The 25,110-nt window shown below is 35.7% G+C and overlaps 2 protein-coding genes across 2 annotated transcripts in view; both read left to right on the top strand.

The window, feature by feature from the left end:
• LOC146138784 (voltage-dependent T-type calcium channel subunit alpha-1H-like) overlaps positions 1–20,836 on the top strand; it is a 46,030-nt gene extending 25,194 nt beyond the window's left edge. Inside the window, exons 18-40 of the mRNA XM_083394682.1 lie at positions 319–436; positions 1,041–1,381; positions 2,137–2,263; positions 2,583–2,648; positions 3,241–3,350; positions 3,699–3,811; positions 4,244–4,367; positions 4,724–4,839; positions 5,212–5,349; positions 6,297–6,423; positions 7,263–7,366; positions 8,470–8,584; positions 9,016–9,171; positions 9,516–9,702; positions 10,472–10,617; positions 11,059–11,168; positions 12,071–12,210; positions 13,041–13,190; positions 13,965–14,086; positions 16,749–16,895; positions 17,833–17,952; positions 19,033–19,152; positions 20,662–20,836. Coding sequence (XP_083250808.1) covers positions 319–436; positions 1,041–1,381; positions 2,137–2,263; positions 2,583–2,648; positions 3,241–3,350; positions 3,699–3,811; positions 4,244–4,367; positions 4,724–4,839; positions 5,212–5,349; positions 6,297–6,423; positions 7,263–7,366; positions 8,470–8,584; positions 9,016–9,171; positions 9,516–9,702; positions 10,472–10,617; positions 11,059–11,168; positions 12,071–12,210; positions 13,041–13,190; positions 13,965–14,086; positions 16,749–16,895; positions 17,833–17,952; positions 19,033–19,152; positions 20,662–20,718 — 3,054 coding nt within the window. The 3' untranslated portion in view covers positions 20,719–20,836. The remainder of the gene's footprint in view (positions 1–318; positions 437–1,040; positions 1,382–2,136; positions 2,264–2,582; positions 2,649–3,240; positions 3,351–3,698; positions 3,812–4,243; positions 4,368–4,723; positions 4,840–5,211; positions 5,350–6,296; positions 6,424–7,262; positions 7,367–8,469; positions 8,585–9,015; positions 9,172–9,515; positions 9,703–10,471; positions 10,618–11,058; positions 11,169–12,070; positions 12,211–13,040; positions 13,191–13,964; positions 14,087–16,748; positions 16,896–17,832; positions 17,953–19,032; positions 19,153–20,661) is intronic.
• Positions 20,837–21,520: 684 nt separating this feature from the next.
• Positions 21,521–24,250, top strand: LOC146138785 (uncharacterized). The gene is made up of 2 exons (XM_083394683.1): positions 21,521–22,065; positions 22,605–24,250. Exons 1-2 carry the CDS (start codon positions 21,521–21,523, stop codon positions 22,681–22,683), a joined length of 624 nt encoding a protein of 207 aa, XP_083250809.1. The 3' UTR covers positions 22,684–24,250.
• Positions 24,251–25,110: the final 860 nt, after the last annotated feature.

Genomic DNA, 25,110 nt, shown 5'->3' on the forward strand with positions numbered 1-25,110 from the left:
TAATATAAGTGGATTTTGCATAAATTTAGAAATAAAACGCCTAAGAATAAAGGCTTCTTTAGTTGGTTACTCTTCAAAAAATCGGTTGTTTCCGTTAAAAAAATTTATGTAAACCGAAATCATTTATTGAATTTTTTCAAAAAAGTAGCCCATAGTTAAAATAAAAAATAATCAAAGATAAAGTAATTTCAAATAAAATTAGACCATTTGAGTTTTTAGACTTTTTATTTGCATTTCCCGCTTTCGTTGTTTAAAACGCAATTTTTTTCGCAATTGACGTCACTCTTGATTACGTCACCGGTGCTTTTTTTCCATCAGCACGACGAAGATTTTAACGAGGGCTCTTGCTGCTCCTCGGCGACCTCTAGTGACAACGAGCCGGAGGAATTCGACGTTCCGATACGCATCGGTGCACACGCAAATGGAGTTTGGAAAGGTTTATAGTATTTTATTAATTTTGTTTAACAAATGGATAAATAATAATGTTTAGACACGAAGTAAAGCTTTAAATGCAGACAGAAAAGTACAACATTTTTTTGTTTTTACTTATCCATGATTGAAACCTTGTTTTTTTCCATATAGGTAGTAGTTTGTTTAAACATCGTTGCGGTACTTTTTAGTTCAAAATAGGTTGTGTGTTGTATTAAATGTAGCGTGATTTAGCAGCATGTTTCTATAATAAAAATGCCGCTATTTAAAAATTAAAAACTTCGGCTGTATTTTGTTAGTAAGTAAGGTGGGCCGTTACAACGAAACCAAATAGATCTACAGTATATATCGAACATTTCGAATATCTCTTGATTCATTTTCAACGTCGTTCATAGGCTTTGATATTTTGACTGCGTCGCTGAAAACCTACCTGCCCAACGAATGTCTCTTTATTTATTTTGAACATCGTTAAACCGCTCAAAATGCTACCCTGGGCTTTAAACCAATTGTCAATTTGTCTTTTTGAAACATATTACCCTCGATTCTAATCTTAAACTAAACTCCGGCTTTCTCTACAACCTTCCAACATAACGTAACACACACCGTTCCAGATTCCCACGACGAGGGCGACAATGACGTCATGTCCGTGACGTCATCGTGCGACGAACGCGCCTTTTCCTCCGAGGTTCCGATTATAACGCGCACGGCTGCCACGCCCCTTCCCACGCCTACTCCGCTCGCCGCGCACTCATCGGACCAGGGCGCGGCAGCGGATGAGAGCACCGGCCTGCCGATTCGTTGCTCGCTCTTCGAACGTCACGGAAGCCTTTGTGAGAGCATAATGAGCATCGATAGAAGAAGGAGCAGCGATTTGAGCTCGAATGGTGGACTTGGAGTGGGATTGGGAGGAGCAGGAGGATTGAGCGCCGATTCGTGGATTGGCAGCAAAGGGGTGAGTAGCAGGGTTAGCAGTGTTGTAAACAAGTCTTTTTTGAAATAAGTCCAAGTCAAGTCATTTAAAAAATAACTTTAGTCCAAGTCAAGTCTTTTGTAAAAATAGCAAGTAAAGTGTCAGTCCAAGTCATCGGTTTCTCAAGTCAAGTCCCAGTCAAGTCATTACGTCCAATTGAAGTTATTTGAAAAATAACTTACGTCCAATTAAAGTCATTTGAAAAATACCTTTAGTGTAAGTCAAGTCTTAGTCAAGTCATTGTGAAATCAAGTCAATTTTAAGTCATGTCATTGACATAAAAGTAAACTGTTAAACTATTAAAATTGATAAACTCGTCCGATTATGAGCAACAATTTAACTAAAAAAATAACACAAAGCAATAAAAGTGTTTAATGTGCAAATCTTGGGATAAATTTTAATGAAAAACACTTAATTTAATCCAATTTGACAAAAAGCCTCAAGTCCTAAGTCGAGTAATTTAGCGCAAAATACTTCTAGTCAAGTCATGTGAAACCAGTGACTTGAGTGCACTTAAGTCAAGTCAATGACAATATAAGAAACTTTGACATGTAATTTTTCCATTTTTTTAGCTTCAGAAGCGCACCGCTTCGAACAACAATCAGTTAGCAAGGTCTGAAACTTTAAATCTCAATATGCATTTCGCCACATATATATATATATATATGGCATCATCAGTTATTTTAATTTGTACGAATCGCGTTTTTTTTTCTAAAATAAGTATGTTTGATCGACAGTCGCGCCTAAGCGTAACCAGTTTGGGTAAATCCCCGCGATCGAGATCAAACTCTTTCTTGTCGCGTCATCAGAAGAACGTACCGATGGAAAGAAGATCACTCGTATCAAGTCAGGAGGAAAACGAAGGTAATAAATGATTTAAGAGGGATTGAAAAAGTTGATTTATTTTGGAGCCCAATGGCTGGAGTTTGTAGTATGACGTAGAATGGTTATCAAAGCCCATACAAAGTAGTCAGCATTTTGTGAACATTTCGAATGCGTCTTAAAATAATGGCTGGAGTTTGTAGTTAGACGTAGAATGAGTGTCAAATGCTAGTAAAAAATGCTACCTACTTCTATATGGGTTTCTATATTTATTCCACGTCTAACTACAAACTCCAGGCATTATCTTAAGATTTTATAAATATTTTTTTGAATTTGCAACATACGACCCTTTTGTTTGTAGTTTCGCCAGATGAAGACATGTACAGCAACTACAGCTTCGAACAGTTTGACGAATTCGACACACGAGGTGTCAACAATACAGAGCAAGGTAAAATGTGCCTCTGAACTTTATATCGCAGCTTTCCAACTACTAAGAGCCTAACTTTAACAGCAAGGTTTTGACGAACCAATTCTCTTCACCGAACTTCAGAAACTTTTTGTAGGAAAAACGCAGCTAGCATCATTAAATTTAAATTTAGTAATATGCTGTCTTCGTATTGCATCCGCATTTTTCTCAAATTTTGGTAATAACGTCTTCCACTTGGCTTTAGATCCACCGCACAGCTTTTGCATTACATATATTTAAGGCGAAGAATATTCCAACTGCTGGTTTTTTACAACATCAAAAATTGTGTATAAAGCAGTAAAGTTTATCGTACGCCTTCGCTTTGAAAAATGTCGTTTAGCACTTTACGAATACATTGAGTCTGCTAGGAATTGCAAAAAAAAAAATTATTAGATGTACCAACGTTTCAAAGACCTATTCAGGTAATCTTCAGAAAGGCAATAAACTTGCAACCCAGCGAAATATATTAATGTGAAGTCATACAAAAAATAAACGATTGCTTATTTTGTTAGACGAGCAATTTTATAGTAAAATTTCCGTTATGTGTTTTTAGTTGAGTACTTACAACAGCTCAGCGGCGCCCAATGTGAACCAAGGCCGGGTTCCGATAGCGCCACCTTACGGAACAATTCGACATGTGACCACGACCACGTGGCGGAGCACGTGAGTATTTTAAACATTTGGATTGGTTTATTGGAATTTGGCTTGTGTCGGGCTGGCATATTTTTAAGGAATTTGTCGAACACAAAACTAATTTACCTTGAGTTTTGTCGATATTGTTTCTATCATTATAGAATAACATAAAGCGATTTTATATTGACCTGCCAACAATTCAGTGGTAATGGAGAGGGTTTACGTTCAGTGGTTATTTTTACCTAAGGCTTACATTAGAGGATTATACAGCAGCACCTAATTTTGGTTTTAAATAAACGTTGACTTTCCGTCAGCAAAATACTGCTAGTTAGGTCGACAATGCTTCTGTTACTGACGTCACAATATCTTTCCTTCTAGTTTCTTTGTCGCTGCTGCCGCAACTTCACGTCGTGCTGCGCAGTGGACAAACTGCGCAGGTTCAACCAGCGGAAGGAGGACTGGTCCCTCTACCTCTTCTCCCCCGAAAACAGGTGCGTGACGTCACTATGCGTTGAGCTGCTTACGTCACCAAACTTGCGTTCGTTAAAGAACTGTTTGGTATTGAAAAACGATAAGGAATGCGACAAATATTTAAACTGCATAAATTCTGACTTGACTTGGTCAATTGTTGAATTGAGTGGTACTTGATATTTAGTCAGAAAGACTTGACTTTGACCTGAGTTATTTTCAAATGACTTGACTGGGACTAAAGTCATTTAAAAACGACTTGTTTACAACATTGGTGGTCGTAAAAACTTGACAACGCGAATTTTGCAACCAAACTTCAGAAAAGCCAAACTTTGGAAAAGAAGCGCCTAAATTCTGACTTTTAAGGCCCTAATAAAAGGACTAATAAACATTAAAAAACTTATAGCAATTACAGTAAAATTTGAAGGTTTTAAGCTCTACTTTGGTGTGTTTAGATTTCGCAAGTTTCTCCAGAAGATGGTTTCCAGCAAGTGGTTTGATTACGTCATTCTGATATTTATCTTCGCGAATTGCGTCACGATAGCAATGGAACGTCCATCCCTCAAGGACAACGCATATGTACGTACAGAACGCAGGTTTCCGAGTGGATTTTGATATCATTTTGCAACATCGGTCCCACTATGTCAGTGCTTCTCAACCTATGGGTCGCGGCCGACTCTCTATAAATCGTTAAATCTTTTTTGTTTTTTGTTTTTTGCTGTACATGAGTTCACTTTCACATTCCAACTTTTATATAACCTTTTCATTCCCACCTATTTAGGTTTTGCAGTTTAATTTAAAGCCCAATTTACAACAAAGCCATTTAATCTTGTGTTGATTTACACATCGAAAAGTTTTTGAAGATAAAATATAATTTAAAGCCAATTATTTTTCAATCTGTAGTTAATAACCGTTGATGACAACTTTTGTTACAGGAGCGTTTTCTCATTGACGTTTTCAACTACGTCTTCACTGTGGTATTCACCCTTGAAATGACCTTGAAGGTCATTGCGCTCGGGTTGTACATTGGGGAAACCACCTACCTCAAAAGGTAACATTTAAAATCGATTTGATGTAGTTCACACCTTATCTAATTGGCCCACTGCTAGTGCTTTCTCTTTTCTGCAATTTATTTAATCTTAGTTACTGTCAACAAAAATCGGATACGTGTTTTTGCCAAATTAACTTAGTAAGTAAGTTAAAATTATATGATTTCGGTTCTCTGCTATTTGTCATGTAGAATAAACATTGGTAAACTCACAACAAATTTATTGTTTAATAAATTACTTTTTTTTTATAATAACAAAAAGTTTTGCTTCATTTTTAATTTTTATTTGAGAACGCACAAAATGTTTCGATTCTACAAGTAAAGAACAATTTCTTTTCGCTGTTTTTACAAGTTGCCTATCTTTTGAATATATAGTGGATGGAACGTTCTCGACTTTATCCTCGTGATGACGTCACTCATTGATGTCGTCATGACTCTTTCGTCGAGCGGCGACTCAAAGTTGTTCGGGATTCTTAGGGTTCTTCGGCTCCTGCGAGCGCTAAGACCGCTAAGGTACTTTGCATAAAAAGTGCTGTTAACTGATGGCCGACAAGTGAAAAAACAAAATCGGTCTGTTTTGTTACACATGCCTTAAAACAGCTGGCGTGTTTTTTAACTTCTCGAAATGTTTTTTAACAAACTTATAGATTTTCTTTTCGTATAGTTATGAAATGCACCGGGATTTTATCAAACCATCTATGTAATGAACGCGTCAGTCGTCATTGTAATGGTCGGTAGTTACACAACACACAAAAGTATAAATGTATATAACTGACGGAGTAAGATTTAATGAAACAAGGACTAAGACCGCTGAGGTACTTCACTTTGAGTACTGTTGTGTTTAAATTAATCTTATAAAAGTATGTTTTTGTACAATACGTAAAAGCATATTTTTAAGCTGAGGTGATGAAAAGTGCTTTAAGCTGATGACCGACAAGTGACAAAAACTCTGTCTGTTTTGTTACACATGTCTTACAGAGCTGACGTGTATTTATCTCATTTAAATCCATTAAAATTTCTGGAAATGTTTATTTGAAAAAACGGGTAGATTTTCTGTTCCTACAGTTATGAAATGCAACGGAATTTTATCAAACCATCTATGTAGAAACACGTCAGTGGTCATTGTAATGGTCGGTAGTTACTTTCTACGCCAGTGTAGTAATCACTTAGGTAACGAAACGCACTGAGATTTTATCAAACCATCAATGTACTTTGCAGTAAAACAAATAGATATTCTGTAGAATATTTACATATTTTAATGTGTAGCATTAATTATCCATATGCCTAAGACAGTCAAGCGAATTTTTTTTAATTTATTTTATTTACCAACGGCTTGTTCGGCATATTTGTGCTATTCTCTCGAGGAACCAGGCTTCCCTAGCCTTAGTCATTAAAAGTGACCACAAGATATACTTACAAAATATCAAAAAAACACAGAAAATAAATCTTTTTTTTTTCAGGGTAATCAGCCGAGCTCCCGGCCTAAAGGTGGTTGTACAGACTCTTCTGTCCTCACTTAAACCGATCGGGAACATCGTTCTCATCTGCTGCGCCTTCTTTATCATATTCGGCATCCTTGGAGTTCAAGTAAGGACCGTTTAAAAGTGTTTATCCTCCATCGCCATCATTGTCACATTTAAAATAATTTGGTGCACTATATCGTATATCGTATGTTACGCTGTAACTTTTATGCCAAAGTTTAATGTAAAAAATATAAAGAAAGTGTTGCACCAGGAGCCCTTATAAGGACTATCTGAAATAAGTTGATCACTTAAGGATTTTAGGCAAGCAAGGCTAAGCCCATAAACGACTAGTTTGTGATGGGGTTCGAACTCACTACCTTGGTCATACCAGGACCGTCGCTCTGCCGACTGAGCTTCACATGCTCAAATATGGGCACGTCGAGAAAAGCCATGACACCAATGCTTGCTACTTCGTGTTTGTATGCGCAACTCCATATAGAAGGGGGTTCCTATATTCAGACACATATAAAGGTTCAATAGAAAATTTTTTGTCAACAGTTATGGAAACTATGCATACAACTTACAAAGAATATTAAGTTTCACGGATCTCTCATAACTTTGCTGTGACGTAACAGAGCCTTGATAACACGTCACATTCCGATTGTTTTCCGCGTTCGAGAAGTCAACATAAGCCCACGTCTGTGTGACGTAACAGTGTATTAAACAATGGAATGTTCTATTTTATCCAAACTTCGTTTCTTACCTTTGTGCCATTATAATACACTGCGTAACTCCCTCAAATTGCGACGCTTGTCATTGTCTGATTGATGACGTCACAATACATAAGTACTTTTACTCCCTGGTTGAAAGTTTGGACGGCATTGCATTTTGTTAGATCGAGAAACAAGCCTGGAATTAGTAAACTTTAGCAATTCCCAGCAAATGAGTAATTTCCATTTCCAGGTATTCAAGGGACGGTTTTACTACTGCGACGGCCCTGATATTCGTAACGTGACCAACATGACAACGTGTGTGGCCAACCCGGCCAATAAGTGGGTCAACCATAGGTAAGTTGTCGTCCTATTTATATTAGGTATGGGGGCGTTTTTAATACGGGTGTTTTATTAAAAAGTCTATAAACAGTAAAACCTCTATAAAAAGGTGTCTGACCTGAATTACTAGCTTTGCTGGAGTGTATTTCTAGCAAGGGTCAAGGTAATTTGCACTATCACATATTCAGTGCTATGTTAATACGGGTGTATATGGGTTTAACCTGCGCATATTGTCTTGCTGTAAATCAGGTTTTCAATAAAAGCATTTCAAACCGCCGATAAAAAAGAATTTGGCGAAACCTTTAGAACTATATGAAAGACACACACAAACATATGTGTTTAATAACATCTGTGATCTAGCCCCTCGGAAGTTGCTTTATGACCAACGATTACGGCTTCCGTATTAATAGTTAGAACTGTGTTTGGCAGCAATTAACAATCTATGTTATGTAATTAGGGAAATGCTCGCTGTAATTTAAGGATAACTAAGGCCGTTAAACATTTCTATATAATCTTGAGGGGAAGCCAGTGATTCCCAAACTGTGTGCCTCGGGAGATTATCAAGTGTGCCGTGAAACTTTTTGTAATTTTGTTAATTTCCGGAACAATAACTTGTTAATTTTCACGTGGCCTAAACTCCTGCAGCATTTGACAAATAAAAAAAGGTTTGGGTGAAGTTTTGACCAATAAAGAAAGTTACTCGTTATTACTTGGTTAGGGGATTTAAAAATCAGAAATAATTAATCCAGCTTCATTATAACTAAATATCAACAAACTAAATAAACTATAATATCATTAGGTTTGATGTAAATTTTTCCTCAAAATAAATTCGCTTTCTTTATTCCAAAAAAAAAAGTTAAATAAAAATAAAACGGTTTTGCTGAAAGTATTTAGACTTCATTTTACACCCAAGTTTTTGGGTTGAAATCAACAGATGCATGAAGTATTTGTATTGTAACGTCTATTTGTGACGTCATTAGTGAATTTTTTCCCTACCGTGGTCCTCGCGAGGCAAAAAATTAAGGGTCTGCAGTAAAAAAGTTTTAAAACGCCTGATTTAGGGGTGGATAATAACACTTCTATAACAGATTTCGACAAAGTAGTTTTTAACCTTTCAGATACAACTTTGACGACTTGGGTCAGGCTCTGATGTCTCTCTTTGTTCTCTCATCAAAGGACGGTTGGGTGGAGATAATGTATCACGGAATCGATGCAGTGGGGGTCGATCAACAGGTTTGGGTTAATGGTTCACCCTTTCAAACTTAGAAATAATATATTCTGCGTTAGAAAATATCATTTTTAAGCTAAAAATATTATGCGATTTTTATCCTTTCCCGCTTTAATTGTGTAAACATTAGTAATAACAGAGGAGATTATTTATTGATATAAAAATAAGAAATTTTGACAAATTTTTACCTATTGGTCGAGGTACTTTTTGTCGGGTTTATGCAAAAGTTTTGAAAATTACCCTTTGATATTGTAGGATATCCAAAAGACAAACGTGACCTTAAAATTGCCATTATCGAAATTAGTTGAGTAAACAGTTTAAATACAACTTAAAAATAATTGCAAAAGGCTCAAAATTTGTAAAAAAAAAAAAAAAAAAAAAAAAAAATTAGTAACAACAAAAAACAAAAATAGTAACAGCATGTTGTTATTTTTAGCCGATCGAGAACTACAACCCTTGGATGTTGATCTATTTCATCTCGTTCCTTCTCATCGTCGGCTTCTTTGTCCTCAACATGTTCGTGGGAGTTGTAGTGGAGAACTTCCACAGATGCAGGGAGCAACATGAGATGGAAGAAATGCAGAGGAGAGAAGTGAGCAGCAGGAGGAGGATAAAGTTATTTCTCCAAAAACATATACACAAAATGTATTCTGTAATAATCAATCCCACCTGACTGACCAACTATAACGTCACATTATATATAGTGCACAAGATGCCTCCGGAACCTTGTGTTGTTATAAATTAATGTAAATTCAATAAGTGTCGGTAGGACCGAGGTCGTGAGTTCGAACCTCACTGAAGGTTAGCTGTTTTTCTAACCTGCCAGGCTTTCATAATTAATTAATCGACAGATTCGGGGAGTCTGCAATGACTTCCTGTGTACTTTTCACAATGTAACGCAAATTTTAAAATTTCCACTGAAATCTAAATCTCCAGGAAGCGAAAAAGCGCAAGGAAGAGTTGCTCCTCGAGAAGCAGAACAGGAGGTTGATCCGTGGGAAGAAGAACTTCAGGAGGAAGACGATATCTCGCGCCCGATCCCACGTGGAAGGCATACGAGGATGCCTGAAGAACATCAAGAATCAGATAACCTTCCACTGCTGTTTGAGACACTTCAAGAAAGGTTTGAATTTCAATGTTTTTTATTTATTTTATGCTGTGTCCTATTTTTAAAAACAAAAAGTCAAGTGACGTTACCTGAATTAAAAACAAGTTGATTCTCTTCTTTCCTCGAATTAAGCAATTTTTTTCTAAGTAACTTTTTTAAGTGTAAATTAAAACCATGTTTAGTACTTCTAAGGTTACTATAATGATGTAATAACTTGCCATAAGATTTAATTATACATGGCAAACATATTAAAACGGAGAAAAAAGCACTTTAGACGTCTTTCAAGACATAGAGATGAGTAGTTAAAAAATCGTATTTTTAATTAAATTACTATTAACTGCAGACCCAAACATACATTCGTAATTTTTTTGCCAGCAGAGGTATAAGGATTTAAATCTCATCTATTTTAGTGACTTTTAAAATTTATCCTTCACTTAAGGAAAGTTAATTTAAATTTGTGCTCATGGCGCTTTAAATATAGACTAACTAAACTATTTATATAAATATTGGTATACACCAATTTAGTTTTATTGGTTAACATCAATCAGCTATTTTCCACCTATTTATATATTTATTTATACACAGGCTCTCGTGAAAGCTTTTAAAATTAAAAACCTGTTAAAGTGATAGTTTAATTCAAAATTAACCAAATTGTGTCAACACGTAATATATTAATACTAGCAGAGGCACCCAGAAAAATCGTCCTACAGTTCCAGCTGAAGCTGAGACTTCGAAATTTTATTACCTAATGTTGTTCCAAGTTAATATTGCAACATGATTTCAGACGACCTGAAGTACTACGAGCGGTACGGGCGAACCAGACGGGCCATTCATTCCTTCTGCCTCAACAAATACTTCGAAGTTGGAATCTCGCTTATCATTGGGATTAACATCATCACCATGGCAACCGAGCACTATAACCAGCCGGAGGTGAGGCTATGTAGGATGACAGATAACTGGGTTATTCATAAAAGCTTGTGCAAAGCGTATAGCTCTTTTTTAGTTGGCATACCTACTTTCCACTGTACACTAGCTCGCCGTGGCTACTTATAGACAAACTGTAGAAAATTAGGCTTAAAGAGAACCCGCACCCGGTTGTGTAAAGAAACAAAACAAAAGCATAGAAGTACTGTGTTATCAGTTTTACATTTTATTTTGCCATAGGAAGGGAATTTACCATCATTTTTTGGAGTGAAAGTGAAAGTTTGTTTTCTGTCATTTGGTCATTGGGCTAAAAATGTAAAAAATATATTTTGCATTGGTATGTGACTATTCTGTAAAAAGGGTAACAATTTATGGTTTAACGTTCCTTGTTGCTTTTCGAAATTTTCTTACGTTTCCCTGTCTCTACTTAATCCCTTGTTTTCGCAGGAGCTGAGCTTAGCTCTAAAGTACGCCAACTACGCCTTCACATCGGTGTTCGTTCTTGAAGCTGCCTTAAAGCTGGTGGCTCTTGGAATCTGCCGCTACTTTCGTGACAAGTAAGTTGGCAAGTGTTTTGAATTAGGCTACATTAAAGCAATTTGAGCACATTATATTAACTTTTTCCGCTTTTTACTGTGATAAATATTAAACCAGCACACATCTCTTTGTCGCTTTATTTCGTCCATACTTTCAAGTAAAGATACTATTTCTTTTTTTTATTATTTTGCTGTTTGTGCTCTTCTAAATACTTTTATTTTGTGTCTCGGCGTGAACTCTACTTCAGTAAAGATTTTACGGCCTTCAATACCTTCAATTCACTAAACATAGAACATTCTAATTACTGGTATATAAGTCGCTTGTTGGCAAACACCTGGTCTGACGTAGCTGAAATACAGAAATAAATTTCGTAGCGGATCGGCACCGATAACACCGTAGTATCGAACGAGTACCGATACTTACACTTGGCATCGGGTATCGGCTTCATTCCGACATAAACATCCCCACTTTACAAACAAATCATATATAAAGATATAATACAATCTAATATCACTTAAAAAAACTGTCGAAATTGTTTTTTAATACAGCAGTGATTTTTAACCGGTATTCTGCGGAATACTAGTGACGGATATCGGAATAAAATTTCAAGTATCGAACATCCGTATTCGGCATTTTTGTAATTTTTTAGCTTAACGAAAATGACGTCATAAAAAACAACTTTTCACAACCAACAAAACGCCCCAATTTTTTACTTGCTCAAACAATCGTTTGTTTATTTTAAAACATCCCAGAAACTTTCGTTTTGTGTTCCGCAAGTATTTTACTTTAGAAGTGTTCCGTTGCCTAGAAAGGGTTAAAAAAACTGGAATAAACTTTAGAAAGGCATTTAAACATATCATTTTAGTCTAACCTAGTTTTTCTCTGATATAATAGGATTTTTTACACATTCATATTCCTCCAGATGGAATCAGCTTGACATGCTCATTGTGATCCTCTCGATCATCGGGATCATCATCGAAGACATGAGCAGTGGGGGAGATCGGAGTCTCTTCATCAACCCAACCATCATCAGGGTGATGAGGGTCCTCCGGATTGCAAGAGGTGAACTTTTATCAAAGCCGTTTGTAATTTGTAAAACTTTTGCATGAAGCAATTGTGTTGATTGGAACAGATTTTTTGGAATGCTATACCGTAATGGAAGCCAATGTACTTGATAGTCTATAGGTCGTGAGTTCGAACCTCACTGCAGGTTAGTTGTTTTTCTAGCCTGCCTTGCTTGCATTATTGATCGACAGATTCGGTTAGTCTGCGATGGCTTGCGGTATACCAAAATACTTCATAATTTGTAAGCTTTTCCGCTTAGTAGGAAGAGATTTTATTTGTTCAGTTTTGTTTTGTTTGTTTTGGTTTCAATTTAAATAGTTTGTGGTGAAAAATATTTCTTTGATTGTGTTGGCAAATTCGTGTTAAAAGTTTTTAACTTACGGATTTAGTTTTTATATCTCCTCCCACGAACATAAGTAAAAGTCGCAATGCAAATATTTAAAATATATTCACGTTGTTATCTTTGCTGCTGTAAAATCCCCTAAGTAACCGCTTTCTCGTGAAAAAAACTTGAAAAAAATGTTAATCTTCAAACCCAAAGAATTGTCTCACGCAGGATTAAATTTCGGTTTAAATTTATAAAAATACGCTACAATCTAATGTTTTCTTCAGTTCTAAAGTTGCTGAAGATATCCAAAGATATTGGCTCACTGCTGTTTACTTTCTTGTCTCCAGTGCTGTAAAATCCAAAAGGAGTTGATCTTTCACGAAAAAAAACACTGTAAAAAATTGAAATGTTAATCTTAAAACCCAAAGAACTGTCTCACGAAGGATTCAATTTCGGTTTAAATTGATAAAAATATGCTATAATCTAATATTTTCTGTAGTGTTGAAGTTGCTAAAGATCTCCAAAGGTATTCGCTCACTCCTGGAGACGGTTGCTTGCGCGCTCCCTCAAGTGGGCAACCTCGGAATGCTTTTTATTCTTCTCTTCTTTATCTTTGCAGCTCTCGGAGTTGAACTATTTGGAACACTGAGTAAGTTACAAATATATTCATACTTGACTTGTGATCTATAATTGCCTTGCCATCTTTGACCTGCATCTTCTTTGTTTTTTACCTACATGGTAATAAAGCAAAAAAAGGCTTACGCAATTTAAAAACAAAAAAACTTTTCTGTTAAGATAATTTCTTCTGTTAAGATACGTTAACCTTTCAGTGTTGTATTTTATTAAAAACTGCTTTTAGTGACGCGCTTTACCTTTAAGGGATTTAATAAACTAAGTTTTTGTAACACTCATTGTGTTTATAGACTGCTTACCAAAACTTACCGACATACTGACGTCATTGCTTTCTTTCCGCCTGTGACGTCAATCGTCCTTGACTATTTTTTTAAGGGGTCCATGTAGGCCTAATTGGAATACTGGTGTAATAACTTTGAAATAACTGTGAAAATAACATAAAAATAATGTTAAAAAACCCTGAGGCGCCTTCTCCTTGAATGTATTTAAACTTCATTTCGATTTCACACTTGATGAACATAAAACAGTCAGTCTCTTAGTTCGTCTGATTTTATGGCTTTACTTTATGACGTCACCTTTAAACATTTTATGCCGACCAGGTCTACACGAACCAAAAAAAAATGTTTTGGGGTCCGTGTTAAAAAAAGTTGAAGAACCCATGTGCTCGAAAGATGTACCCTTTAAATCAAACAAAACTGCTTGTATTGATATTGGTCGTACTGATAAAGACTTCAAATAGATATCAACTTTTATTTTCGTTTAAAATAATGACGTCATTGCTTTTTTTCAGCGTGTGACGTCAATCATCCGTGCGAGGGCCTCAATCGTCACGCTTCCTTTCACAACTTCGGCATTGCCCTCCTGACGTTATTTCGCATCTCAACGGGCGATAATTGGAACGGCATTATGAAGGTACGATTTCTATGAAAAGTCGATTTGTTCGATGTACAATTAGTTACGTTTCTATGCTTTCGATGTTAATTTTTCTGCTGTCATCTTAGAAGCATAATGCTACTATCTTGTAGGCTTTTCATGCTTTTTATGTAGACTTGTAATGATGTTCATACTAAACTTCTCTGCTTTTCAACTAAATCTGTTGTTTCCTCTCCTTTGTAAAGATGTTTAAGGTGTTTTGGCATTAATTAGAAGTTTTTATCCCTTTCCTTCTGATAATAATACGGAAAACGCAATTTGCGTCTGGTTTTACTAACTACAGATTTTTTACCAACAATTATTATTTACAATTTTTTGTGACTTTTTAACCATTCAACTGAAAAAATTACTTTTCGCATATATTTTAAGTTATGAACGTTAGGTTTTTTTCGGCTATTAACAAGAAAAATAAATTTTTGCTGATTTTGTTTCATCACCTTTTGGTTTTACCCCATGGTTTATGAGTCACAAAGCTTGATCTACCTACATTTATCCAACCCTGGCCGTCCAGGCATTAAATTTTACAGTTGACAATATCTATGGCTCTCAATACACAGTGGAAAGGTTAGATTTCGAATCAAAACTCGATTTTTGCTTTACCTATCCTTAAACGGACGTAATGGTATCAGTTACCTGTTTGGCAACATCTTCCGATTTTACCTAAATGTCAAATTTATTTTTTTCCAGCAAATATTATTCACAATTGTTTGTGCCGCAAATAAAAGTAACTAACCGCGAATATAAACTATAGTTTTTGAAACTTCTGTAACTTTCGCATAGATTCTAAGCCTTGGAATTTCCTACTCAGTTACTCACATAATGTTCTTTTCCCAAAAAAACAGCAGCTTGTAATTTCACTTGTAATGTAAAAAGGTTCGATTTCTACTCAAAAATCGATTCGCACATTTTACGTATCCATAAAATGGCGTACTGTTATCAATAACGCAATTGACAGGTTTGAATTTCACTTGTAACATGAAAAAGTTCGTTTTCGATTGAAAAATCGATTTTTTACTTTACCTTTTCCTAAAAGGACGTAATGTGGCGACAATACGGGACCGGTCGTGGCCAAGGAAGTGTAAGTTCCCCAATCACCTGCATTAACTTGTTCACGCATAAATGTCGTCGATTCTTGTATCTGTCGTGCCGCAAATTCGCGTTGCTTTTTACCGATTTTATTGTATCTGTTTTGCAGGGTTTCACGCTAACGCTATATTGAGGCTCACTACAGTAGTGTTGCTCAGTCATTTATATTTCCTTTGTTTACCGCAGGGGTTCTTAAACTGGGGTCGGACCCCTTGGGGGTACATAAACTAATTTTAGGGGGTCCATGAAGGCCTAATTGAAATATTGGTGATATTAAAGAAGTAATTACATTTTGAAAAAAAATAGTTTAATTAAAAATGAGAAGTTTTCCCAGTGTATGTATTTAGACTCCATTTAACTTTTACATTTTTTGGACCGTTAACAGCAGATTTTTGAAGTCTTTTTGAATTTGGACGTGAATTTTTGACGTCATCTCTAAACTTTTCTTGCCGACACCGGTCCATGCAAAGCAAAAAAATTTTAGGGGTCCGCAGTAAAAATAGTTTAAGAACCCCGGGTTTAACGTAACCAAGATAATAAAGTATATCCGGCCTGCGGTCTTTAATCCTTATCAGACCTTTTACATAGAAAAAGTTTCTGATGATAGCTAATGAAGACGAATAACAATTTTAAGCATGTACCCAGTGATACTTGCCGCTGGATTTATAACTTGCATGTTTGCCTAATAACCTCAAAGCATGGCTTTTAACCCCAACTGCTGGCTATTTGGAAGCACCTGAGCTGGCCTATTGCTTTGCTTGCGAGATGTCGGGGCGTGTTGCAAAGTTCCGCGAATACAGGGTTCGAATCCCGCCCGCGAACTTTATCATTACATCTAAACGAATAGAGAAGTGTAGAGCTTAATAGCCACAGGTTACAATCGTGACTTGACTGATGTAAGTCGAACTTCAAAAAAAAACAAGCATTTTCGCAAAATACATTTATCATCACAAAATGACTTACTTTAAATGCGAGAGAAAAGTCTAAAAATGACACGATATTGTTCATGTATCAGTCTTAATACCAATTAAATCAAATCGTACTTAATAATCTGCCATACTGACTTAAGTCCTTTACCTGTATACCAACCTTCGCAAGCTTTTCAATTAAAAAAACACAGAATTTTACCTTTACTTTAACAACCTATATCTTCTCGCCATTGCAAATAAATGACGAACAAAAGCAAATATATTTTAGAGTTTTCTGTCGTAATTAAAATCAGTAAGTTTATAAGATGCTAAGAAGAATATATTTCATGTATTTTTTCAACTATATTTCAATTGTACATTGATATGGCAAAAACAATGTATGAGAAATGTGAAAAGAAAAATTTAAGATAATATATATTTCTCTTTACATATTATAAACTTATTTACCTTTATTACAAACAAAAAGTCTAAACCAAACAATGTTTATCTCATGATCTTTCATAGATACTTAACCCAATTCTACTCTATGTTACAAACAAAATGCGTGATTTTTCGCTGTTTCGTCCGTATGAACTTTTATTTCACGATCTCATTTTAACACTATGACCTTTGACCCCGGTTCACAGGACACCCTTCGTGAGACGTGTGACGCATCGGCCGACTGCTCCGTGAACTGCTGCGTGAGCACCGTGATATCTCCCATCTACTTCGTGCTTTTCGTGATGATGGCTCAGTTCGTGCTCGTGAACGTCGTGGTAGCCGTACTTATGAAGGTGAGTGGTTTCACTCGTGATTCGTGAAATGTCGTGGTAGACGTACTTATGATGGTAGGCCTAAGTGATTGTAAATCGTGATTTGTGAATTCTCGTGGTAGACGTACTTATAAAGGTGAATGATTGTGATTCGTTTTAAATATCACAACATGATTTCGTGATCGTACTCAGTCTCCGTGATCTTAAAATGATTATTAATAGCTTCCGTGATTATGGTAAGTTTCGTAATCTTTCTTAGTTTTCGTGATCATGATTAATTTTCGTGATCATGTTTAATTTTCGTGATCATGGTTAATTTTCGTGATCATGGTTAACGTTTTATGTGAAATGTAAATGTAATTAATAATATTTTCATGGCAACTTCCATAGCTAACGTTATATATGAAGCTGCGTTTAATAAAGCACGTATTATTTTTAAAGTAGTTTGTCGCTTTAATCTTGTGTTTCCCGACTTTTTTCGCGGCGATCAAAAACACTAAGCATTAAGTATAACAGCAAACCTTTTGCGACTTAACTCTCTTCACTGAACTTTTTCTAAGGGATTATTACAAGTAATATAAGTTTAGTTGAAACAAGCAAGGTCTTCGCATTCCTTCTGCAATTTAACTATTGGAGAAATTTTGTTCAGAACCAAACAAAGCATACTAATTTACTATGGTGACTTTCACCACGCTAGGGTGAAGATTCTTTTCACTACAGGGTGGAGATTTCCACGCTATCAATCTCATACTATTGGTTTTGGTGGAAAATTCCACGCCGATTCATTTCCACCTTTTTTTCACATGGTGGTGGAATGTAACACCATTTTGTTACAAATTTCCAACCCACAGTGAATTATTACAACCTCAAATTTTACAGAGTATGCTAGTTTAAACGTCGCTTCTCGCAAAAATTGTCAAAAGCCAAGACTTAAAAACTCTTCTTACCAAATATTCAGCAACTCGAAGACAACCGAGCCGAAAGTTCGGAAGGTGACGCAGATGATGACGTATTTGATGACGAAGACGAAGAAAAGGCGGAATGTTCGGACTACAACGGCTTGGACAACAACAACGAGGTAAAGATGATAAAATAAAATATTGGCCTTTTTTGGGGAATAAATGACTTGCTGCCAACATAAGAACATAATAATACTGTATGTGCAAAAAAATTTAGTAAAATATATTTAACATCAAAATAGTGTAAAATCGTTTTATTTGGTATTTGACCAATATTATTGAAAACCTTAAATTCGTAAGTTTTACTAGTTATAAAGGCTTTTAAATTAAGCATTAATAAATATTGAGGTCGTATCATTAAAATGGCCCAGGTCAAATGTGATTTCACTGCCTTTCTAGAATCTAGGAGACGGCCGCATTTTGTTGGGCAAAAAACAAACAATTAAGTGCCACATTATGCAATAAAGTTGCTTATAAAAGAAGTGATTTATATAGACGTTCGTCATGCCTATTATAACAAGCACAACGCTTATAATATTACAAAGTTATCCGTTATTTATCAACATGCCTTATTTGGCTTTCGCGTACCAGTTATAAAGGCTTTTAAATTAAGCATTAATTAATATTGAAGTCTTATCATCAAAACCACAAAGGCCAAATGTGATTTGACTGCATTTAGAGGATTTAGGAGACGGTCGCATTTTGTTGGGTAAACCCAAAAAACTGCTACATTAAACACTAAAGTTACTTACAAGAGAAGTGATCTAAATAGACGTTCGTTATGCCTATGATATGATACCAAGCACCACAGTTATAATATGACAAAGTTATCCGTTATTAATCAACATTGCTTACTTTGGTACACTATGCACGGATCTGTAATGTAACTTGATAATGAATTGCAAAGTCAAAAAGGTCGAGCAGATCGACATCATCTTGAATTAGACGTTTCGATACGAGCTTGTATCATATTGCTAACTTAACTTTTGCGTTTGATCCTTATTGAAATACAACTTTTATTAATTATCAAGGTTTTTAAAATAAGCCTTAACAAATATTCAAGTTTTATCATCAAAACGGCGCAAAGCCAAAGGTTATTTGAATGCCTTTCTATAGGATCACACCGTTATATATCAACATGGCTTATTTTGCTTTCGCGTTTCGATCCCCATAAAAACACAAGTTTCACAAATTCCTAGCAGAGCGATGACGTGTCCATCCATTCTTCACGTTTCTACGACGAAGCCGATGAGCGAAGTTCTTTGCTGGAAAGTCGAAGAGGGTCGATGGCTTCAGAACGCGAAAAGCAACTTATCGTGGTAAGTATTGAGTGGCGAAATCAAAATCAAGCCAAAGTGAGCGTAACTAAATCAACCAAGTCAATTTGCACCTTTTCTGGAGCCTTCTAGGTGTCTTGTAGGAATTAGGGGCGGTTCCAGGGGGTCAAGTGACCTCCCAAACTGTATTCTTCGCCTATTTTAACTGAGTAAAAGAAAATATGTCTCAGAACATTTTAAAAAAATAGAAAATAAAAGTGTTTGAACTTAAAAGCAGCCAAATCTGAGGCGAATTTTGCGAAGTTTTTTGTTTTTTGTGTTTTTTTATCTGCACTGTTTCTGTTAATCGTGGGAAGTTATGCAAAAAACAAAACAAAATAATACCGCATACCACAACGCATATTGTTTGGGTTAGGGTGCGGGTTAGCGTTTGGGTGAGGGTGGGTCAAGTAATATTATGTTTATTATTAATAATAACTTGACCCACCCTCAACCAAACGCTAACCCGCACCCTAACCCAAACAATGTGCGTTGTGGTATGCGGCATTTGAAGAAAGTTTTTTTTTTTATTAATTTTCACGTACATAAGTAAAAGAGCGCCCCAACTCTATACGCGAATTAACCAAACCTTATGTTGTTTAAGTATCGGGTTGGGATGTCCGATAATATCGGGTCATAGACGATACCCGATGTCAAATTGTTGTATCGGTACTCGGCCGATACTAGAGTGTTATCGGTGCCGATCCAATACGAACCCATGACTTGTAATGAAACGCTGCGATTGCTACTTTAAAAGTTAAACTTATCAAAACTAGTATAGGTTAAGAACTATTTTGCTCCTGTAAGCAGAGTAATGACGTCACCTGGTATCGTATCGCGATAGTTTTTGTTGAAAATATCGGTATCGGAGTTAAACCTCAAGTATCGGATATTTCTGGGAGTAGGTTTAGGGCAGGGGTGTCCAACAAGCGGCACGCAAGCCCTCCTAAATTACTTAATTTGCTATTCAGCCAATTGGCAAAAAATAGTTATTTTTTATACAGCAAATTGCCATTGTTTATTCACAATATGAAACAATCGCTGCAATCACGACAACAAACTATTACTTCTAATACTATAACATTATATTGTAGTGGAAGCTAGCATCCACATAACTATAAAGTTTGGTATGAAGAAACAAAAAGCAAAAGTCAGCTCACTGACGGACATTTAGATGCAGTAATGCGCAATGCTAACTACACGTTTTTATTATTTGTAAAAAACGCTTTTATTATTAGAAAGAATTAGTTACTAAATTTTGGCACGGGAAGAAATTATAGGATAAAAATTGGCACGCCGGCATGTTTAAGTTGGACACCTCTGGTTTAGGGTGTGTGTGACACTAGCCCGATACCTAATTGTATTATCCATATTAATCAATGTTTTCTGATTTTATCGTATTGAAGGCCTTTCGGGATAACATTTGAAAGTATAGGTGCCTAATGCCTATTCAGCTGCAAAAATTCGCTATTGAGCGGGGATATTTATATAAAAAATTTAATTTTTTACTAGAATGACAAAATGGAAAAACAGTTTGATGAGCCAACATCGAGAAAACCAAGTAAGTAATATAATTGTAACTTTTAAATACCATTTCTGGACTCAAATTTACTTAAAAATTCTAAAGTCTTAACATTTTTCAGGTGTCGCATCAACGGCTAGATCAACTCTTGGAATAGGGGCTTTCCCAAAACAGGAACTTAGCACTGAGGTAAGGAAAGGTCATGACCCCGGAAAATATGTCAAGTTGCATTTTTTTCATCCATAGCTATTTTTGAACGTTTTGTTAAATCAACTAGAGTTGGCAAGTTTGGAAAAACGCTATAAATAATTCATATTTATTTCCGTATGTTGCTTTGCGTAAAACCTTGTAAAGTTTTCTTTATTTATATATTTTTAATTGCCATGAAATAATACTGAGTGTAGTATAAATTTAAAAATTCCGCAATCTAAGCGATTAAAGCCAACATTTAAAATCGCTTGTTTAACAGAACCTATAGACAACAACTTAACGCGTTGCTCTTTTCAACACTCGGGTATCGAATTAAATTATTTTTTCATATATAGCGTTAAATATTTTATTAGAATCTGTAATAAAACCGCTTAAAAAGCAAGGTTGAAAAATAATTTGGTTAAACAGAATCTGTAGAACAATTTATCGTGCTCTTTTGAACGCTTGTTTATGCAACAATATTATTTGGCGCTTGTAATATTTACGTCAATTGTTTTATCCGAACCTATAAGAAAACCGCCTAAAAGGAAAGGTTAAAAAATAGTTTGATTGAACATAAGCTGTATAATAAGTTAACGTTTTGCTCTACTGAACGCTCACTTATACAACTCATTCGTCGCTTGTATTATTTACCATCAAATGTTTGATCAGAACCTGTACAAGGAGATATCGAGCAACCCAAGCCTGGACAGCATTCCTCCCAAACCAGATCTCCTCAGTGCAGAAAAATCGCCTGGCAAGATTTCAAAGTCATTAAACGACCTTATGACGAAAACCTCAAACTGCGCGCTCCCAATCGCCCTCGAGCGCCCTCTATCGACCTCCAAGAGCTGGCAGGGGGTGGGGGAAAGTCTCCAGGGGGCAACGGGGAAAGTACACGGGCCCCAAAAGCCCCCTAACCTTAACAACAACAAGCGACGGATGAGCGATTACTGTACAACGTGTGAATGTTGCGAACATCAGCACGATGTCGCTCATCCAGTATCGCACGTTAAAGGCACCACTCCCCCTTCTGCGTCGGCCAATGGGGAGGCGCCACGTCAGCCGCCGCCTCCTGTGCAACATTTACTGAGCCTGCCCACCGCTTGCGGCGCCAGCGAGCCGCGGAACAAAAGTTATCCGCAACTTCCAGGATCCGCAAAAGACGCGGAATCGACGACGGGCGGACAGATGCACAGAGCAAAGTGAGATTTAATTTTTTTTTTCGAACCTAACAAGTTTTGGAGATCGTAACCTTGTCGATACGTTATTTTTCGCGCAGTCGGCCTAAACTTTTATTATTTTCTTCACGGCAGCAAATAACTACGATACGCTAAAAGTATATTTTTGTCGTCCCTAGTTTTTAACTGATAAAGTAAGGGGACAATTTGGAAACAATTACGGAATAGTTAAAAGTAAAAATTAGTCGTTTAAAAATTGAAAAAAATAAAAATGGCCTAATTACCGTTCTAAATACATGTTTAAAGCAGTAACAGAACACTGCAATAAAAGAGGGTGATAAAATAAGTGAATTTTTTAAATTATAAATATTGTATTTCTATATATCTTGACCGTATCAAATACATCCTCATTGGAAAGCTCATCAAATCTAAGGAATAATCAAAAAACGCAAAACTCGCCTCAAAAGCTGTTAAATAACACATATAAATGAAATATATTGTTTAATTGACTTAATTAGAGAACCATAGTTTAATTAAAGCAAATCTTGTTTATGTCGTCATAGAAGTGTTCCTGCCGCCGGCGACTCACTATCGCTACCCAGCGGCGAGTGGACTTATTTTGAGGACGACCTTCCTGACTGACGAAGTGTGACCGATGCGCTTCGCTGCTTCCACTGCAATCCCTCTGTCGCTGACGTATTTTCTTGTCAATTCTCTTTTGTTTAGGCTCGCCAGAACGCTTTTTCTCGTTTTCTATTTATTTTGACCGATCAAAGTTTCTTGATTAACTTTTCTTAAATAAGAATATCACAGCCAATACAGAAGTAGGTATCGTCACGTTTCGAATGAGTCTTAAGATAATAACTGTAGGTTGTAGTTAGACGTAGAATAAATACCAAAGCACATACAAATGTTGGTATCATTGTGATCGTTTCAAATATCTTTTAATACATTTTTTGAATCAGTGCTTTCTCACAATGATAAAAATCAATAGAGATATTTTCGAAGCGTTCAATATGCTACCTACTTGTTTATGGGTTTTGATATTCTCACTTCGTCTTACTAAAACCTCCAACCAATATGCTCCAAAATTTTCTTTTTCGATTTTGCGACTTTGTATTTTTTGTTTTTGTTTTAGGTAATGCTTTTTTTTAATCAATCGCAGCCTGTGTTTATGGGCGGTGTGTGTTCGTGATTCGAATTAGTATGAAAATGCGGAAGCAAGCGAAATTAAACATTATTAACAGCGAAAACCTGCAAATAATTAAACCCAACCAAGACTGAATTGAAACAAGTGTATTAGAACCCTCGATAAATCGGCTCTAAATTATAATCATGAGTTATTTACTACATGGCCAGTATTAAATTAGAAGTTGCACTCGCCCGGACGAAATAGGACTCTTTGTCGTTTGCGAATTTTTTCTTACCTAATCTTTTTTTTCACGAATTCAATCGTTGGCGGTTTATGATTTTTAAAAATAAATATATATTTTTTTTAAATAAAAACGCGGTTAACATGAAACATGAATTGTCGCAAATCAACAAATGAAGTCCAGTAGGACTGTTCAGAACAACCATTTTGGCTTAAAGACACTCGACATTGCAATTCAAATGTAACGAGTTTAACTAAAAATGCATTACTTCAGGGATGAAGACAAAAACAAATAGCAGTTTAACTTATTTACACCAACAGAGCAGAAGATACTCAAATAATATCACAATTGTGCAAATCTAGCAATGTTTACGCGCTTGTAATTTTTATAACGTAATTTGTTTCGAACAGTCGATTTACAGTCGATTGATTTGCTGTTAATCAGTCCCGAAGCAAATTACACCCACATTGGCGAGCGGGCGAGTGCAAAATCTCAACCCTGTCGATGCAAAACGTTTTCTTGAAGATTTTCGAATCAAATCTTTCCATTTAGCATTGTTAGTATTTAGGTAGGTCATTTCCTTTTTGTTTATTTTTCTTTGTCCAATTTAGTGGCGCCGTATTTCTCTTTTTTTTGCGTACTTGCCCGTTTTCTAATCTCGTCAAATTTCCAATCACTCTCCTCGCCAAATTACAAAGCTTTCGGACAAGGTTTGATGTTGAACGGGCGTTATTTGTCGAGCTTATTTCGCGCACTCAGTGTTAGAAACATCGCCAACTGATTTTTTTCTTTCGCCAACGTCGTCTTGTTTCGGACCTCAGAGCAAAATACAAAGGAAACCTTGCAACTTGTGTGTGTTTTTCTGAACGTCTTGCCGAGGAATACAATTATTTGGTATTTTTTATTCATTTTATACCTATGCGCGACGTTGTTTTACGAATATTGAAAAACAAAAGAATTTTAACTTTAATTCAATTTTTTTTGTCAAAACTGCCTAAAATTCTGGCTAAACTAGTTTGTTTTAGCCCAAACTAGTTGCTCAATAAAAAATCAGTTTGTTTCCTAATCGAAAGTGGGTTAGTTAACTAATATCGAGGCTGATAGCTTAACAAAATTTCAGATTTCACTGTAAAATTTTTGTCTCCAAACTGCCTAAAAATCAGGCCTCAACCACTTTAACGTGGCTTAAACTGGTTGCTCAATAAAATCAAAAATTGGATCCCTGAAAAATACCGAAAATTCGAAAAAATCGAGACTATATCGTATATATATGTAGCATTTTATAACCTTTAGCAAAATATTAAACATTTTGTCTTAACTAGTTTGAAGTGGTTTAAGTTGCTTGCTCAATAAAAATTAGTTAATTTTCGAATAGAAATTGAGTTATTTACCAAATATTAGGAATCGAAAAAAAGCAAGACTACGCCTTGCCTAAATTTCAAATTTGACTCAAAATTGTTTTGTTAAAAATTGACTAAAATTCTGGCTTTATTGTAGTTTAAATTGGTTTATAAATAAAAATCATTGAATTTTCGAGGGGAAATTGCATAATTTAAAAATAACATTAATCGAAAAAAAGGCAAAAAAATTTTAAATTCTACTCAACAACTTTTTTTTTAATTTGCCTAAAATTCTGGACTAAACTAGTTTGAGTTGATTTAAGCTGGTTGCTCAATACAAATCAGTTAATTTCAGA

The sequence above is a fragment of the Ascidiella aspersa genome, chromosome 7, assembly GCF_963924565.1.
Source record: "Ascidiella aspersa chromosome 7, kaAscAspe10.2, whole genome shotgun sequence".
NCBI classification, from domain to species: Eukaryota; Metazoa; Chordata; class Ascidiacea; order Phlebobranchia; family Ascidiidae; genus Ascidiella; species Ascidiella aspersa.